Consider the following 18,337-nt stretch of genomic DNA (forward strand, 5'->3'; position numbering starts at 1 on the left):
TCATCATCATCATCGTTTAACGTCCGTTTTCCATGCTGGCATGGGTTGGATGGTTTGATTGCGGACTGGTGAGCCAGAGGCTGTACCAGGCTCCAGTCTTGATCTGGCAGTGTTTCTACAGCTGGATGCCCTTCCTAACGCCAACCACTCGAAGAGTGTAGTGGGTGCTTTTTACGTGCCACTGGTACTTATTTAATCGACCCCGAAAGAATAAAAGGCAAAGTCGACCTCGGCGGAATTTGAACTCAGAGCGTAAAGACAGACGAAATACCACTAAGCATTTCATCCGGCACGCTAACGTTTCTGCCAGATAAACATTGAAGCACAACAGTTGTTGTGAGATATAAGTAGACTCACTACTGACCCTATAACCTTGAGTTCAATCCTCACTACTTCATGTGTAATTTTATGATGAAAGATATTTAAGATTCCTCATGTTTTTTGTTGTCTTTTTTTGTTGTGATTCTATCTTAACATTGGTTCTTATTTTAACATAACTTCTCTTGTTTCACTAATTTTTACACCTGACTCTAAGACGCATGCCATTGGATCCACAATGTTATGGCATAGGAATCAATACCTTATTTCCATTTCATCCACCATCGTGTCTTCTGGTCAATACCCTGGTCCCCACAGATTTAAGGACTTAATGCTAATTTATGTATGCTATCATTTAAAACACTTTAGTCCCTAGGGCCCAACAGAAAGGACAATAATGATGTTAAGATTGCCCTGCAATTTCTGTCTATTTTTAATTCACCCCCTGCCCTATCAATGTTCTTTATTTTCAGGTTATTACCTTTATACGGAAGCTTCATCAAATGCCCATGCTGTTGCAAAAATCCGTACACCGAAAGTGACGCCTGGAAAACACTGTCTTCAGTTTTGGTATCACATGTATGGAAAAGATATGGGGACTCTAAAAGTAAATATAGTTACTGATGGTCAGAAAACTGTAAATATTGTTGACATAAGTGGAAACAAAGGCAACGTGTGGCTGCAGAGTAAAACTGCTTTTACTGCCACAGAGAATACACAGGTAAGTGTCGTCTCCTTGTCTGTCGCTATTGATACCAGATCGATATTTCCCTTGCACATTTATTGATTTTTAGCTTCAATTAAGTGATGACATGTGGACTAGTGGTTAGGGCGTTGCACTCGCAATCCCTAGATTATAATAATAATAATAATAATAATAATAATAATATAATAATAATAATAATATAATAATAATTGTGTACAGTGCTCAGGTGCACTACAACTCATCTAAAGTGTATATATAATCAGGTGTAGTTTCGGCAGATTTCGGAAAGCATGAGGGCCTTAAAGGATGCAGTGTCATGGCAGTCAACAACTGACGCAGGCAGTTTATTCCATGCTTCAGCAACTCTGAGCGTGAAAAAATGTTTCAATTCCTGGATTGGTAGAGCATTATGTTCTTGAGCAAAACACTTCACTTCATGTTGCCCCAGTCCATGTTGCCCCAGTCCATGTTGCCCCTGTAAATGAGTAACAGCCCTGTGATGGACTGGCATCCCATTCGAAGGGAGATTGTGATCTTGGTCACTTACATCATCATCATCATCATCATCATCATTTAGCGTCCGTTTTCCATGCTAGCATGGGTTGGACGGTTCAACTGGGGTCTGGGGAGCCCGAAGGCTGCACCAGGCCAGTCAGATCTGGCAGTGTTTCTACAGCTGGATGCCCTTCCTAACGCCAACCACTCCGAGAGTGTAGTGGGTGATTTTATGTGCCACCGACACAGGTGCCAGACGAGGCTGGCGAACGGCCACGCTCGAATGGTGTTTTTATGTGCCACCGACACAGGTGCCAGACGAGGCTGGCAGACGGCCACGCTCGGATGGTTTTATGTGCCACCGACACAGGTGCCAGACGAGGCTGGCAGACGGCCACGCTCGGATGGTGTTTTTATGTGCCACCGACACAGGTGCCAGATGAGGCTGGCGGACGGCCACGATCGGATGGTGTTTGTTACAGGCCATAGAAATTGGGTAACTGCGAATCCTAGGATTTGGGACAGTAATGTAACTCCTTTTTTCAATTCCAATCGAAATAAAACTTCAGGGAGTCAAGTCCTGTTTGAGTTATCCCCCTTTGACTAACTTTGGCCTTTGAAACACTGTTGGATGTTTACCTCACTTTGATACAATCAGGATCAGCTGTTGTACAATTGGTTTCGAATTTCGGCACAAGGCCAGCAATTTCGGGAAAGGGATAAGCCGAGTATAAACTGGTATTTATTTTATCGACTTTGAAAGAATGAAAGGTAAATTCTCCCTTGGTGGAATTTGAACTCAGCCGGTCAAAACAGACGAAATGCTGCCTGACTCAGTAATGAAATATTAACCATAAGAAATATTAAATCCTCTGTGATCTCTAACGGAATACTTCTCTCATGTCTTGGATGCTGCTGCTACCGTTGCTGCTGCTGCTGCTACAGACAAAAATACCTTAAGTTCAAAGAAAGCCATCTAGTTGGTTGGTACCTGATTATTCACCAACAGAGAAGGAAGACCTGACTGGAAGTGATTAAGATGTCCATGGAGGTTTATGGAGATTTCTCAGTATATCATTAGATGACTTGATTGTTCTAATTATACTCAACTTTTATATGGATCACTCTCTTATGTTATATAGGCGCAGGAGTGGCTGTGTGGTAAGTAGCTTGTTTACCAACCACATGGTTCTGGGTTCAGTCCCGCTGCGTGGCACCTTGGGCAAGTGTCTTCTGCTATAGCCCCGGGCCGACCAATGCCTTGTGAGTGGATTTGGTAGACGGAAACTGAAAGAAGCCCGTCGTGTATATGTATATATATATATATATGCGTGTGTGTGTTTGTGTATCTGTGTTTGTCCCCCTAGCATTGCTTGACAACCGATGCTGGTGTGTTTATGTCCCCATCATTTAGCGGTTCGGCAAAACAGATGGATAGAATAAGTACTGGGCTTACAAAGAATAAGTCCCGGGGTCGATATGCTCGATTAAAGGTGATGCTCCAGCATGGCCACAGTCAAATGACTGAAACAAGTAAAAGAGTAAAAGAGTAAAAGAGAAGTATATAGTGTGGTATATAATGAATATATGTACCTGAAACAGCTTTAAATTAAAATACAGTTATGTGTGATATTTAGGATGTATGTGGAACTGCACTGTCTCTGATATTTTGCCTCAGAGAAGCATTTTAAGTAGACTTGTATGGATTGTCAGGCGATGCTTTTAACTAAAGCAAATAAGGGTCACTGAATTATTGCAAAGCTTTTCACTCAACACAATTCATTTGAGATGTGTTGAGTCCTGTTGAGGTGGTCAGTCCAGTTTTTAAGATTACCCAACCATTTTCCTGAGATACATTGGTAAGTTTGTTGAGTTGCATGGCTCAGTTGGATTCTAATACTCATGAGTAAAACCTCAGTGAAAACTATCCTTCTGTCTTCACGTCACCACTGATGAGGCAAACTAATTTGACGAACCTTATCCAAGCTCGTTAACATAGCTACACTGACTTTAGATTTACTTATTTTCCTTACGTTCAGCGATTAACCTCTCCCCTCTCTCTTCCCCACTGCCCCTCTCTCTATAATATGTGTATATATATCTTTTGTCATTTATCTTTTATCCGTAACTTGTTACTGTCATTAGACTGTGGCCATGCTGGGGCCCTGCTTTGAAGAGTTTTTAGTGAAATGCACTAATGACAGTACTCATACATGTGTCTCTCTGTGTGTGCATGTATGTATCATCATCATCATCATCATCATCATCATCATCATCATCATCATTTAACGTCCGCTTTCCATGCTAGCATGGGTTGGACGGTTCAACTGGGGTCTGGGGAGCCCGAAGGCTGCACCAGGCCAGTCAGATCTGGCAGTGTTTTTACAGCTGGATGCTCTTCCTAACGCCAACCACTCCGAGAGTGTAGTGGGTGATTTTATGTGCCACCGACACAGGTGCCAGACGAGGCTGGCGAACGGCCACGCTCAGATGGTGTTTTTATGTGCCACCGACACAGGTGCCAGACGAGGCTGGCGAACGGCCACGCTCGGATGGTGTTTTTATGTGCCACCGACACAGGTGCCAGACGAGGCTGACGAACGGCCATGATCAGATGGTGTTTCTTATATATATATATATATATATATATAATATATATATATATATATATATATATATATATATGTAAATATATATTTATGTATATATATGTATATATATATTCATATAAAAGAAGAGAAAGAAAATGGGAACTGGGAACGTAATAATTGCTTATTATTAGCAGCAAATTAATCACCATCCCTTACAGCTGTTTCATTTAATACTCAGCAAATATTGAATTTATATGAACTGAGTATAATATCTTCAGGGAGAAAAAAAATATACCCTTGGATGTTTTAGATGTGTTTATGGATTCCCCATAGGAGTCTGCTATAATGAATCCATAAACACATCTAAAACATCCAAGGGTATATTTTTTTTCTCCCTGAAGATATTATACTCAGTTCATATAAATTCAATATTTGCTGAGTATTAAATGAAACAGCTGTAAGGGATGGTGATTAATTTGCTGCTAATAATAAGCAATTATTACGTTCCCAGTTCCCATTTTCTTTCTCTTCTTTTATATGAATATAAACTATGTTTATATATATATATATATATACCTATTATTTTAAGGAAGTTAATTCCCCTAAAATACTAGGCATTGAACCAGTATTTCCTTGGATGAAACCATCCCTTCATGAGGTTGACACAACCTCTAATCGAATACACACACACACCCACACATATATATATAAATTTAAATTAAACAAATTTAATCCCCGATAAACTCATGTTTATCTTTACCATTACCTGTAATCTATGAGCATAATATGCTTGCATATGTATGTCCAGGGTTAGCATAGGTAACTATACCAGTAGTATAACAGATACTGTTATCCCTTAGACAGTTATTCCAACCTCTAACTCTACTAACCTTTTATATATATAATCAAAATAAGCAACAATAAGTAGTGTAGTTGTTGCTTATTTTGATTATAATCACCCCATTTGATTTATATGGATGATACCATACCAAATTCTGGTGCCTTTGACTTAAGTACCATATTCATCTGAATCTAAATTTTTGCTGAACTTATATATATATATATATGTACATTATATACATTCACTATTAATATCCCTACTCTTTCTGTTAGCTACTTATGACGTTATATCATATAACGTTTTTTCAAACAATATTAATAGCGTTCTGTCTATCGCTATACAAATCCATTTTTTTTTGCTAAAATATCTTATTGACGAGTTTCGTTTTTTTCACTTTCCCGAAGAGAAGATTGCATTGTTTATATCATTTATTCTTTTGAATAGTATCAGTGGAATTTTCGAAACATGTGTCGAAAGTAAAAATATTTGATTTATACCTGCGTTAAACTCCATTTATTTATTCATATATATATATATATATATGTGTGTGTGTGTGTGTGTGTGTGTATGTATGTATGTATGTATGTGTGTGTGTGTGTGTCTATGTATGTATGTATGTATGTATGTAGGTATGTATTTGTGAACCATGGTGTTTTTTTTTATATGTGATTAAATGCTTGAGGGGTGGTGTTGTATGTAAATTCGTTGACCCAAATTTAATGTTTGTTCTGTAACCAATGTTTCTTTATCTTCGCCTCATTAATATTTGAGCACTTCTTTTGCAAGTCCTATAAACCCTTTTGTTTTTACTAGAAGGGACAAATATTATTTCTTGTTGTACACACACACACACACACACACACAAATATATATACACTTCTACATATCTCTCTCTATATTTCAATTAATATTTCTTTGCAGGTGGAATTTGAAAGCATAACTGGGGATCTTTACAGAAGTGATATGGCCATTGATGATGTCATAGTGCAAGACGGAACCTGTTGATTGTGTACCTACTTGTTGGTTATTACATAATATATATATATATATGCACGCACACACACACACACACACATACATATATATATATATATATATATGTTTGTGTATGCATGTGTGTGTGTATATATATATATACATATATACATGTATGTATGTATGTACATGTTTGTATTTATATATATGTATTTGTCTGTGTTTATGTATGTATGCATATATGTATGTATTTATATATATATGTGTGTGCATGTATGTGTGTATGCATATATGTATGTATACTTTTGTGAATATTTAAGGAAGTTATATTCCTCATGCTAATTAACTGCCTTATAATAAACATATCTCACTAATTTTTTTTGTTTGTCTTTTGTGGTCTTGTTTGGTTTTTGTGACTCTAAAAGCGTAAAAGATCAGAAAAGGCTGCTGGAATGGCCCTTCCACATTGATGGGAACATAATTTAGTTAAGCAATTTGGGTCAAGTTGGAAAAGAATGGTGCAATCAAGAAGTATAACAGCATCTTGTGGTCTGGTCGGTACTGTGATATTGTGAAAACAATATTAGGGTCTTATTTATTGGTTGTGAAAACCTGTATGGTCTAATTCTTTGGATTTGACTTTAAACCAAATTCATGGAAAATCAGAAAAAAAACAAGAAAAGAAAAGAATTGTCCAATTAATTAATTGTGATTCCTTTATATCATCATCATCATCATCATTATTGTTTAACGTCCATTTTCCGTGCTAGCATGGGTTGGACAGTTCGACTGGGGTCTGGGAAGCCAGGAGGCTGCACCAGGCTCCAGTCTGATCTAGCCGTGTTTCTACAGCTGGATGCCCTTCCTAACGCCAACCACTCCGTGAGTGTAGTGGGTGCTTTTTACGTGCCACCAGCACAGGTGCCAGATGAAGCTGGCAATGGCCACGATCGGTTGGTGCTTTTTATGTGCCACCAGCACAGAGGCCAGTCGGGGCGGCACTGTCAACGGCCACGTTCGGATGGTTCTCTTACATGCCACCAAAATAATTGTTAAAATCGAACTGCACTCTTCAAAACTTGCACTAAGAATAAGCACAAGTTAAAATTACTTCCTGCTTTTATAGCAAGTTGATGCAGGTAGTTTATCCTGTCCCCCGCCGACTTTCAGTTCATGCAATTGAAAAAAACGTATTATTTATGGGATGATCCAATATCTCTATATAAATGTAAGATCCAAGGATCGAGGTGTAGGGAGAAGGTACATTTCAAGTAATCCATAAAAAAAAAAAACAACCTTCAAGAACAAAGTACGATAAACTAAAAAACATTATATTTCATGGTAGGCAGCCAGGGTTGCCAGGAATGCAAATAAAAATACAAGAGTTACAGAATGGAGTTGATAAGATCCAGGCTACGTTTCATTCGATCAGGTATTCTAATTGAATTTTCTGTGCATTAACACGGGCCTCCTAGCAACAATGTAGACTTTCATTTAATCAAGATATCCTTGGCCAGAAGAGCAGCCGGTGGTATACACTTTGCTTGGATATTTACCACTTCTGAGGTTCCGCTTGCTAAGAAATGTATGCAGCCCAAATCTTATCTACTCTGCTCCTTAACTCTTGGATATATAAATATATATGTTGATAAAAAGGATAAGATAACAAAAGAAAGAGACTTTGATATTATGTAAACAGAGGTGACACTGGCAATGACCCATGCATGAATGGTGCTTATTGCATGCCACCAGCAAGGGAGCCAGTCCGGTGGCACTGGCACCAGCCACAACTACAATTTCCATTTGATTGTGGTTTGATTTGACTTTGATGTTGATGTATGTGACTCAATATGTCTCCTGAAGCATGGCATGTTGCCCTATGATCCAAGGTACAGAGGGGCTGGTTATGCTACACTGGCGTAGGCGACACCTGTGATCTCACTTCTCAGTCATAGCATATCTCCAGAGGTCTCGGTCTTTTGTCATTGACTCTGTGAGGCCCAACATTCGATGGTCATGTTTCATCACCTCATCCTATGTCTAACTGGGTCTACCTCTTCCCACGCAGCTCTCCTCTGCCTTACACAGCACATGACGATACCAGTGCAGTTGTCTCTCTCGTACACCACATCTGATGTTTTTTTTATATCCAAGATTTCTCTCAGAGCACTCACACTCTGCCATACATGCACACTGACATTACACATCCAGAGGATCGTACTAGCTTCATTTCTTTCAAGCCTACGCATGTCCTCTGCAGCCACGGCCCATGTCTCCTGTTGTGAAACATAGCAGAAATGATGACATTTAAAAAAGAAGCTGGAAATTGTGGTTTATGGTGCAACCTGATGAAGAAAGGAAGCTAAAATGATTTTAAATGATTAAGTATGACCTTATTAGAAACTGAATTTGTGTATCGTTATGATGGATGGTGGGAGTGGGTGAGCAGTGGTGGTGTGCGGTGGTGTTATCTCCCTTCGATTAACATTTTTTGCACTGAGTTCAAATCACACCTAAGTTTATCATCATCATCATCAACATCGTCATCACCATCCTCTTCATCATCATCATCATTTTAGCGTTTACTCTTTCATGCTTGTATGGCTTAGATGAGAGTAACTTAGGATGGACTTTCTACGGCTGGATGCTGTTTCTGATGTCAACTCTCCGCGTGACGTAACACTCTCCCAGTTTATTTGAACAAAAAAAATAGCTCCAGTATGGTCACACAAAGAACTGGAAACAAGAAACAGTATTAAATGAGATTACAAAGACTGCGCAAATTAACAAGGTCTAATTAATATGTCTAATGATTTATTGATCTGTTGTTGGCAAGAATTCAATAAAACTCTCCTGAAAATTCCATTGAACTGATTTCCTTAATTTTCGTAGAGACACTCTGGTCATTCTTTGGTCATACTCTAATTTTGGTCATTCTCTGGTCATTACTCTCATTTTGGTCATTCTCTGGTCATTACTCTCATTTTGGTCATTCTCTGGTCATTACTCTCATTTTGGTCGTTCTCTGGTCATTACTCTCATTTTGGTCGTTCTCTGGTCATTACTCTCATTTTGGTCATTCTTTGGTCATTACTCTCATTTTGGTCATTCTCTGGTCATTACTCTCATTTTGGTCGTTCTCTGGTCATTACTCTCATTTTGGTCGTTCTCTGGTCATTACTCTCATTTTGGTCATTGTCTGGTCATCACTCTCATTTTGGTCATTCTCTGGTCATCACTCTCATTTTGGTCATTCTCTGGTCATTACTCTCATTTTGGTCATTCTCTGGTCATTACTCTCATTTTGGTCATTCTCTGGTCATTACTCTCATTTTGGTCATTCTCTGGTCATTACTCTCATTTTGGTCATTCTCTGGTCATTATTCTCCTTTTGGTCATTCTCTGGTCATCACTCTCATTTTGGTCGTTCTCTGGTCATCACTCTCATTTTGGTCGTTCTCTGGTCATTACTCTCATTTTGGTCATTCTCTGGTCATTACTCTCATTTTGGTCATTCTCTGGTCATCACTCTCATTGGTCATTCTCTGGTCATTACTCTCATTTTGGTCATTCTCTGGTCATACTCTCATTTTGGTCATTCTCTGGTCATTACTCTCATTTTGGTCATTCTCTGGTCATTACTCTCATTTTGGTCATTCTCTGGTCATACTCTCATTTTGGTCATTCTCTGGTCATCACTCTCATTTTGGTCATTCTCTGGTCATTACTCTCATTTTGGTCATTCTCTGGTCATTACTCTCATTTGGTCATTCTCTGGTCATTACTCTCATTTTGGTCATTCTCTGGTCATTACTCTCATTTTGGTCATTCTCTGGTCATCACTCTCATTTTGGTCATTCTCTGGTCATCACTCTCATTTTGGTCATTCTCTGGTCATTACTCTCATTTTGGTCATTCTCTGGTCATTACTCTCATCATTTGGTCATTCTCTGGTCATTACTCTCATTTTGGTCATTCTCTGGTCATTACTCTCATTTTGGTCATTCTCTGGTCATTACTCTCATTTTGGTCATTCTCTGGTCATTACTCTCATTTTGGTCATTCTCTGGTCATTACTCTCATTTTGGTCATTCTCTGGTCATTACTCTCATTTTGGTCATTCTCTGGTCATCACTCTCATTTTGGTCATTCTCTGGTCATTACTCTCATTTTGGTCATTCTCTGGTCATTACTCTCATTTTGGTCATTCTCTGGTCATTACTCTCATTTTGGTCATTCTCTGGTCATTACTCTCATTTTGGTCATTCTCTGGTCATTACTCTCATTTTGGTCATTCTCTGGTCATTACTCTCATTTTGGTCATTCTCTGGTCATCACTCTCATTTTGGTCATTCTCTGGTCATTACTCTCATTTTGGTCATTCTCTGGTCATTACTCTCATTTGGTCATTCTCTGGTCATACTCTCATTTTGGTCATTCTCTGGTCATTACTCTCATTTTTTCATTCTCTGGTCATTACTCTCATTTTGGTCATTCTCTGGTCATTACTCTCATTTTGGTCATTCTCTGGTCATACTCTCATTTTGGTCATTCTCTGGTCATTACTCTCATTTTGGTCATTCTCTGGTCATTACTCTCATTTTGGTCATTCTCTGGTCATACTCTCATTTTGGTCATTCTTGGTCATTACTCTCATTTTGGTCATTCTCTGGTCATCACTCTCATTTTGGTCATTCTCTGGTCATTACTCTCATTTTGGTCATTCTCTGGTCATTACTCTCATTTTGGTCATTCTCTGGTCATTACTCTCATTTTGGTCATTCTCTGGTCATTACTCTCATTTTGGTCATTCTCTGGTCATTACTCTCATTTTGGTCATTCTCTGGTCATTACTCTCATTTTGGTCGTTCTCTGGTCATTACTCTCATTTTGGTCGTTCCCTGGTCATTACTCTCATTTTGGTCATTCTCTGGTCATCACTCTCATTTTGGTCGCTCTCTGGTCATTACTCTCATTTTGATCGTTCTCTGGTCATCACTCTCATTTTGGTCATTCTCTGGTCATTATTCTCCTTTTGGTCATTCTCTGGTCATCACTCTCATTTTGGTCATTCTCTGGTCATTACTCTCATTTTGGTCATTCTCTGGTCATCACTCTCATTTTGGTCATTCTCTGGTCATTACTCTCATTTTGGTCATTCTCTGGTCATTACTCTCATTTTGGTCATTCTCTGGTCAGTACTCTCATTTTGGTCATTCTCTGGTCATCACTCTCATTTTGGTCATTCTCTGGTCATTACTCTCATTTTGGTCATTCTCTGGTCATTACTCTCATTTTGGTCATTCTCTGGTCATCACTCTCATTTTGGTCATTCTCTGGTCATCACTCTCATTTTGGTCATTCTCTGGTCATTACTCTCATTTTGGTCATTCTCTGGTCATTACTCTCATTTTGGTCATTCTCTGGTCATTACTCTCATTTTGGTCATTCTCTGGTCATCACTCTCATTTGGTCATTCTCTGGTCATTACTCATTTTGGTCATTCTCTGGTCATTACTCTCATTTTGGTCATTCTCTGGTCATCACTCTCATTTTGGTCATTCTCTGGTCATTACTCTCATTTTGGTCATTCTCTGGTCATACTCTCATTTTGGTCATTCTCTGGTCATAACTCTCATTTTGGTCATTCTCTGGTCATTACTCTCATTTTGGTCATTCTTGGTCATTACTCTCATTTTGGTCATTCTCTGGTCATTACTCTCATTTTGGTCATTCTCTGGTCATACTCTCATTTTGGTCATTCTCTGGTCATTACTCTCATTTTGGTCATTCTCTGGTCATCACTCTCATTTTGGTCATTCTCTGGTCATCACTCTCATTTTGGTCATTTTGGTCATCTTGGTCATACTCTCATTTTGGTCATTCTCTGGTCATACTCTCATTTTGGTCATTCTCTGGTCATCACTCTCATTTTGGTCATTCTCTGGTCATTACTCTCATTTGGTCATTCTCTGGTCATTACTCTCATTTTGGTCATTCTCTGGTCATTACTCTCATTTTGGTCATTCTCTGGTCATCACTCTCATTTTGGTCATTCTCTGGTCATTACTCTCATTTTGGTCATTCTCTGGTCATTACTCTCATTTTGGTCATTCTCTGGTCATTACTCTCATTTGGTCATTCTCTGGTCATTACTCTCATTTTGGTCATTCTCTGGTCATTACTCTCATTTTGGTCATTCTCTGGTCATTACTCTCATTTTGGTCATTCTCTGGTCATTACTCTCATTTTGGTCATTCTCTGGTCATTACTCTCATTTTGGTCATTCTCTGGTCATTACTCTCATTTTGGTCGTTCTCTGGTCATTACTCTCATTTTGGTCATTCTCTGGTCATTACTCTCATTTTGGTCATTCTCTGGTCATCACTCTCATTTTGGTCATTCTCTGGTCATCACTCTCATTTTGGTCATTCTCTGGTCATTACTCTCATTTTGGTCATTCTCTGGTCATTACTCTCATTTTGGTCATTCTCTGGTCATTACTCTCATTTTGGTCATTCTCTGGTCATCACTCTCATTTTGGTCATTCTCTGGTCATTACTCTCATTTTGGTCGTCTGCTCTATGGTCATTACTCTCATTTTGGTCATTCTCTGGTCATCACTCTCATTTTGGTCATTCTCTGGTCATTACTCTCATTTTGGTCATTCTCTGGTCATTACTCTCATTTTGGTCATTCTCTGGTCATTACTCTCATTTTGGTCATTCTCTGGTCATTACTCTCATTTGGTCATTCTTGGTCATTACTCTCATTTTGGTCATTCTCTGGTCATTACTCTCATTTTGGTCATTCTCTGGTCATTACTCTCATTTTGGTCATTCTCTGGTCATTACTCTCATTTTGGTCATTCTCTGGTCATCACTCTCATTTTGGTCATTCTCTGGTCATCACTCTCATTTTGGTCATTCTCTGGTCATTACTCTCATTTTGGTCATTCTCTGGTCATTACTCTCATTTTGGTCATTCTCTGGTCATCACTCTCATTTTGGTCATTCTCTGGTCATTACTCTCATTTTGGTCATTCTCTGGTCATTACTCTCATTTTGGTCATTCTCTGGTCATTACTCTCATTTTGGTCATTCTCTGGTCATCACTCTCATTTTGGTCATTCTCTGGTCATTACTCTCATTTTGGTCATTCTCTGGTCATTACTCTCATTTGGTCATTCTCTGGTCATACTCTCATTTTGGTCATTCTCTGGTCATTACTCTCATTTTGGTCATTCTCTGGTCATTACTCTCATTTTGGTCATTCTCTGGTCATTACTCTCATTTTGGTCATTCTCTGGTCATTACTCTCATTTTGGTCATTCTCTGGTCATTACTCTCATTTTGGTCATTCTCTGGTCATTACTCTCATTTTGGTCATTCTCTGGTCATCACTCTCATTTTGGTCATTCTCTGGTCATCACTCTCATTTTGGTCATTCTCTGGTCATTACTCTCATTTTGGTCATTCTCTGGTCATCACTCTCATTTTGGTCATTCTCTGGTCATTACTCTCATTTGGTCATTCTCTGGTCATCACTCTCATTTTGGTCATTCTCTGGTCATTACTCTCATTTTGGTCATTCTCTGGTCATCACTCTCATTTTGTCATTCTCTGGTCATTACTCTCATTTTGGTCATTCTCTGGTCATTACTCATTTTGGTCATTCTCTGGTCATTACTCTCATTTTGGTCATTCTCTGGTCATTACTCTCATTTTGGTCATTCTCTGGTCATTACTCTCATTTTGGTCATTCTCTGGTCATTACTCTCATTTTGGTCATTCTCTGGTCATCACTCTCATTTTGGTCATTCTCTGGTCATCACTCTCATTTTGGTCATTCTCTGGTCATTACTCTCATTTTGGTCATTCTCTGGTCATTACTCTCATTTTTGTCATTCTCTGGTCATTACTCTCATTTTGGTCATTCTCTGGTCATCACTCTCATTTTGGTCATTCTCTGGTCATTACTCTCATTTTGGTCATTCTCTGGTCATTACTCTCATTTTGGTCATTCTCTGGTCATTACTCTCATTTTGGTCATTCTCTGGTCATCACTCTCATTTTGGTCATTCTCTGGTCATTACTCTCATTTTGGTCATTCTCTGGTCATTACTCTCATTTTGGTCATTCTCTGGTCATTACTCTCATTTTGGTCATTCTCTGGTCATTACTCTCATTTTGGTCATTCTTTGGTCATTACTCTCATTTTGGTCATCCTCTGGTCATTACTCTCATTTTGGTCATCCTCTGGTCATTACTCTCATTTTGGTCATTCTCTGGTCATTACTCTCATTTTGTTCATTCTCTGGTCATTACTCTCATTTTGGTCATTCTCTGGTCATTACTCTCATTTTGGTCATTCTCTGGTCATCACTCTCATTTTGGTCATTCTCTGGTCATTACTCTCATTTTGGTCATTCTCTGGTCATTACTCTCATTTTGGTCATTCTCTGGTCATTACTCTCATTTCATTCATTCTCTGGTCATTACTCTCAGTTTCTCCATTCTCTGGTCATCAATCTCATTTTGGTCATTCTCTGGTCATTACTCTCATTTTGGTCATTCTCTGGTCATTACTCTCATTTTGGTCATTCTCTGGTCATTACTCTCATTTTGGTCATTCTCTGGTCATTACTCTCATTTTGGTCATTCTCTGGTCATTACTCTCATTTTGGTCATTCTCTGGTCATTACTCTCATTTTGGTCATTCTCTGGTCATCACTCTCATTTTGGTCATTCTCTGGTCATTACTCTCATTTTGGTCATTCTCTGGTCATTACTCTCATTTTGGTCATTCTCTGGTCATTACTCTCATTTTGGTCATTCTCTGGTCATTACTCTCATTTTGGTCATTCTCTGGTCATACTCTCATTTTGGTCATTCTCTGGTCATTACTCTCATTTGGTCATTCTCTGGTCATTACTCTCATTTTGGTCATTCTCTGGTCATTACTCTCATTTTGGTCATTCTCTGGTCATTACTCTCATTTTGGTCATTCTCTGGTCATCACTCTCATTTTGGTCATTCTCTGGTCATTACTCTCATTTTGGTCATTCTCTGGTCATTACTCCCATTTTGTTCATTCTCTGGTCATTACTCTCATTTGGGTCATTCTCTGGTCATCAATCTCAATTTGGTCATTCTCTGGTCATTACTCTCATTTTGGTCATTCTCTTGTCATTACTCTCATTTTGGTCTTTCTCTGGTCATTACTCTCATTTTGGTCATTCTCTGGTCATTATTCTCATTTTGGTCATTCTCTGGTCATCACTCTCATTTTGGTCATTCTCTGGTCATTACTCTCATTTTGGTCATTCTCTGGTCATTACTCTCATTTTGGTCATTCTCTGGTCATTACTCTCATTTTGGTCATTCTCTGGTCATTACTCTCATTTGGTCATTCTCTGGTCATTACTCTCATTTTGGTAATTCTCTGGTCATTACTCTCATTTTGGTCATTCTCTGGTCATTACTCTCATTTTGGTCATTCTCTGGTCATTACTCTCATTTTGGTCATTCTCTGGTCATCACTCTCATTTTGGTCATTCTCTGGTCATCACTCTCATTTTGGTCATTCTCTGGTCATTACTCTCATTTTGGTCATTCTCTGGTCATCACTCTCATTTTGGTCATTCTCTGGTCATTATTCTCCTTTTGGTCATTCTCTGGTCATCACTCTCATTTTGGTCGTTCTCTGGTCATTATTCTCATTTTGGTCATTCTCTGGTCATCACTCTCATTTTGGTCGTTCTCTGGTCATTACTCTCATTTTGGTCATTCTCTGGTCATTACTCTCATTTTGGTCATTCTCTGGTCATTACTCTCATTTTGGTCATTCTCTGGTCATTACTCTCATTTTGGTCGTTCTCTGGTCATTACTCTGATTTTGGTCGTTCCATGGTCATTACTCTCATTTTGGTCATTGTTTGGTCATCACTCTCATTTTGGTCATTCTCTGGTCATCACTCTCATTTGGTCATTCTCTGGTCATTACTCTCATTTTGGTCATTCTCTGGTCATTACTCTCATTTTGGTCATTCTCTGGTCATTACTCTCATTTTGGTCATTCTCTGGTCATACTCTCATTTTGGTCATTCTCTGGTCATTACTCTCATTTTGGTCATTCTCTGGTCATTACTCTCATTTGGTCATTCTCTGGTCATCACTCTCATTTTGGTCATTCTGTGGTCATCACTCTCATTTTGGTCATTCTCTGGTCATTACTCTCATTTGGTCATTCTCTGGTCATTACTCTCATTTTGGTCATTCTCTGGTCATTACTCTCATTTTGGTCATTCTCTGGTCATTACTCTCATTTTGGTCATTCTCTGGTCATTACTCTCATTTTGGTCATTCTCTGGTCATTACTCTCATTTTGGTCATCTCTGGTCATTACTCTCATTTGGTCATTCTCTGGTCATTACTCTCATTTTGTCATTCTCTGGTCATTACTCTCATTTTGGTCATTCTCTGGTCATTACTCTCATTTTGGTCATTCTCTGGTCATTACTCTCATTTTGGTCATTCTCTGGTCATCACTCTCATTTTGGTCATTCTCTGGTCATTACTCTCATTTTGGTCATTCTCTGGTCATCACTCTCATTTTGGTCATTCTCTGGTCATTACTCTCATTTTGGTCATTCTCTGGTCATTACTCTCATTTTGGTCATTCTCTGGTCATTACTCTCATTTTGGTCATTCTCTGGTCATTACTCTCATTTTGGTCATTCTCTGGTCATTACTCTCATTTTGGTCATTCTCTGGTCATTACTCTCATTTTGGTCATTCTCTGGTCATTACTCTCATTTTGGTCATTCTCTGGTCATTACTCTCATTTTGGTCATTCTCTGGTCATTACTCTCATTTTGGTCATTCTCTGGTCATTACTCTCATTTTGGTCATTCTCTGGTCATACTCTCATTTTGGTCATTCTCTGGTCATTACTCTCATTTTGGTCATTCTCTGGTCATTACTCTCATTTTGGTCATTCTCTGGTCATTACTCTCATTTTGGTCATTCTCTGGTCATTACTCTCATTTTGGTCATTCTCTGGTCATTACTCTCATTTTGGTCATTCTCTGGTCATTACTCTCATTTTGGTCATTCTTGGTCATTACTCTCATTTTGGTCATTCTCTGGTCATTACTCTCATTTTGGTCATTCTCTGGTCATCACTCTCATTTTGGTCATTCTCTGGTCATTACTCTCATTTTGGTCATTCTCTGGTCATTACTCTCATTTTGGTCATTCTCTGGTCATTACTCTCATTTGGTCATTCTCTGGTCATATCTCATTTTGGTCATTCTCTGGTCATCACTCTCATTTTGGTCATTCTCTGGTCATTACTCTCATTTTGGTCATTCTCTGGTCATTACTCTCATTTTGGTCATTCTCTGGTCATTACTCTCATTTGGTCATTCTCTGGTCATTACTCTCATTTGGTCATTCTCTGGTCATTACTCTCATTTTGGTCATTCTCTGGTCATTACTCTCATTTTGGTCATTCTCTGGTCATTACTCTCATTTGGTCATTCTCTGGTCATTACTCTCATTTTGGTCATTCTCTGGTCATCACTCTCATTTTGGTCATTCTCTGGTCATTACTCTCATTTTGGTCATTCTCTGGTCATTACTCTCATTTTGGTCATTCTCTGGTCATCACTCTCATTTTGGTCATTCTCTGGTCATTACTCTCATTTTGGTCATTCTCTGGTCATCACTCTCATTTTGGTCATTCTCTGGTCATTACTCTCATTTTGGTCATTCTCTGGTCATCACTCTCATTTTGGTCATTCTCTGGTCATTACTCTCATTTTGGTCATTCTCTGGTCATACTCTCATTTTGGTCATTCTCTGGTCATTACTCTCATTTTGGTCATTCTCTGGTCATTACTCTCATTTTGGTCATTCTCTGGTCATTACTCTCATTTTGGTCATTCTCTGGTCATTACTCTCATTTTGGTCATTCTCTGGTCATCACTCTCATTTTGGTCATTCTCTGGTCATCACTCTCATTTTGGTCATTCTCTGGTCATTACTCTCATTTTGTCATTCTTGGTCATTACTCTCATTTTGGTCATTCTCTGGTCATTACTCTCATTTTGGTCATTCTCTGGTCATCACTCTCATTTTGGTCATTCTTCTGGTCATTACACTCTCATTTTGGTCATTCTCTGGTCATTACTCTCATTTTGGTCATTCTCTGGTCATTACTCTCATTTTGGTCATTCTCTGGTCATCACTCTCATTTTGGTCATTCTCTGGTCATTACTCTCATTTTGGTCATTCTCTGGTCATTACTCTCATTTTGGTCATTCTCTGGTCATTACTCTCATTTTGGTCATTCTCTGGTCATTACTCTCATTTTGGTCATTCTCTGGTCATCACTCTCATTTTGGTC

General features: G+C 38.8%; 1 protein-coding gene across 1 annotated transcript in view; it reads left to right on the plus strand.

Annotated features, from left to right (window-relative positions):
• The window catches only part of LOC115217516 (astacin-like metalloprotease toxin 2), a 32,825-nt gene extending 26,775 nt beyond the window's left edge, over positions 1-6,050 (plus strand). The window contains exons 10-11 of the mRNA XM_029787242.2: positions 792-1,039; positions 5,873-6,050. Coding sequence (XP_029643102.1) covers positions 792-1,039; positions 5,873-5,956 — 332 coding nt within the window. The 3' untranslated portion in view covers positions 5,957-6,050. The remainder of the gene's footprint in view (positions 1-791; positions 1,040-5,872) is intronic.
• The last annotated feature ends 12,287 nt before the right edge of the window (positions 6,051-18,337 follow it).

The sequence above is a fragment of the Octopus sinensis genome, linkage group LG1 (assembly GCF_006345805.1).
Source record: "Octopus sinensis linkage group LG1, ASM634580v1, whole genome shotgun sequence".
In the NCBI taxonomy this organism is placed as follows: domain Eukaryota; kingdom Metazoa; phylum Mollusca; class Cephalopoda; order Octopoda; family Octopodidae; genus Octopus; species Octopus sinensis.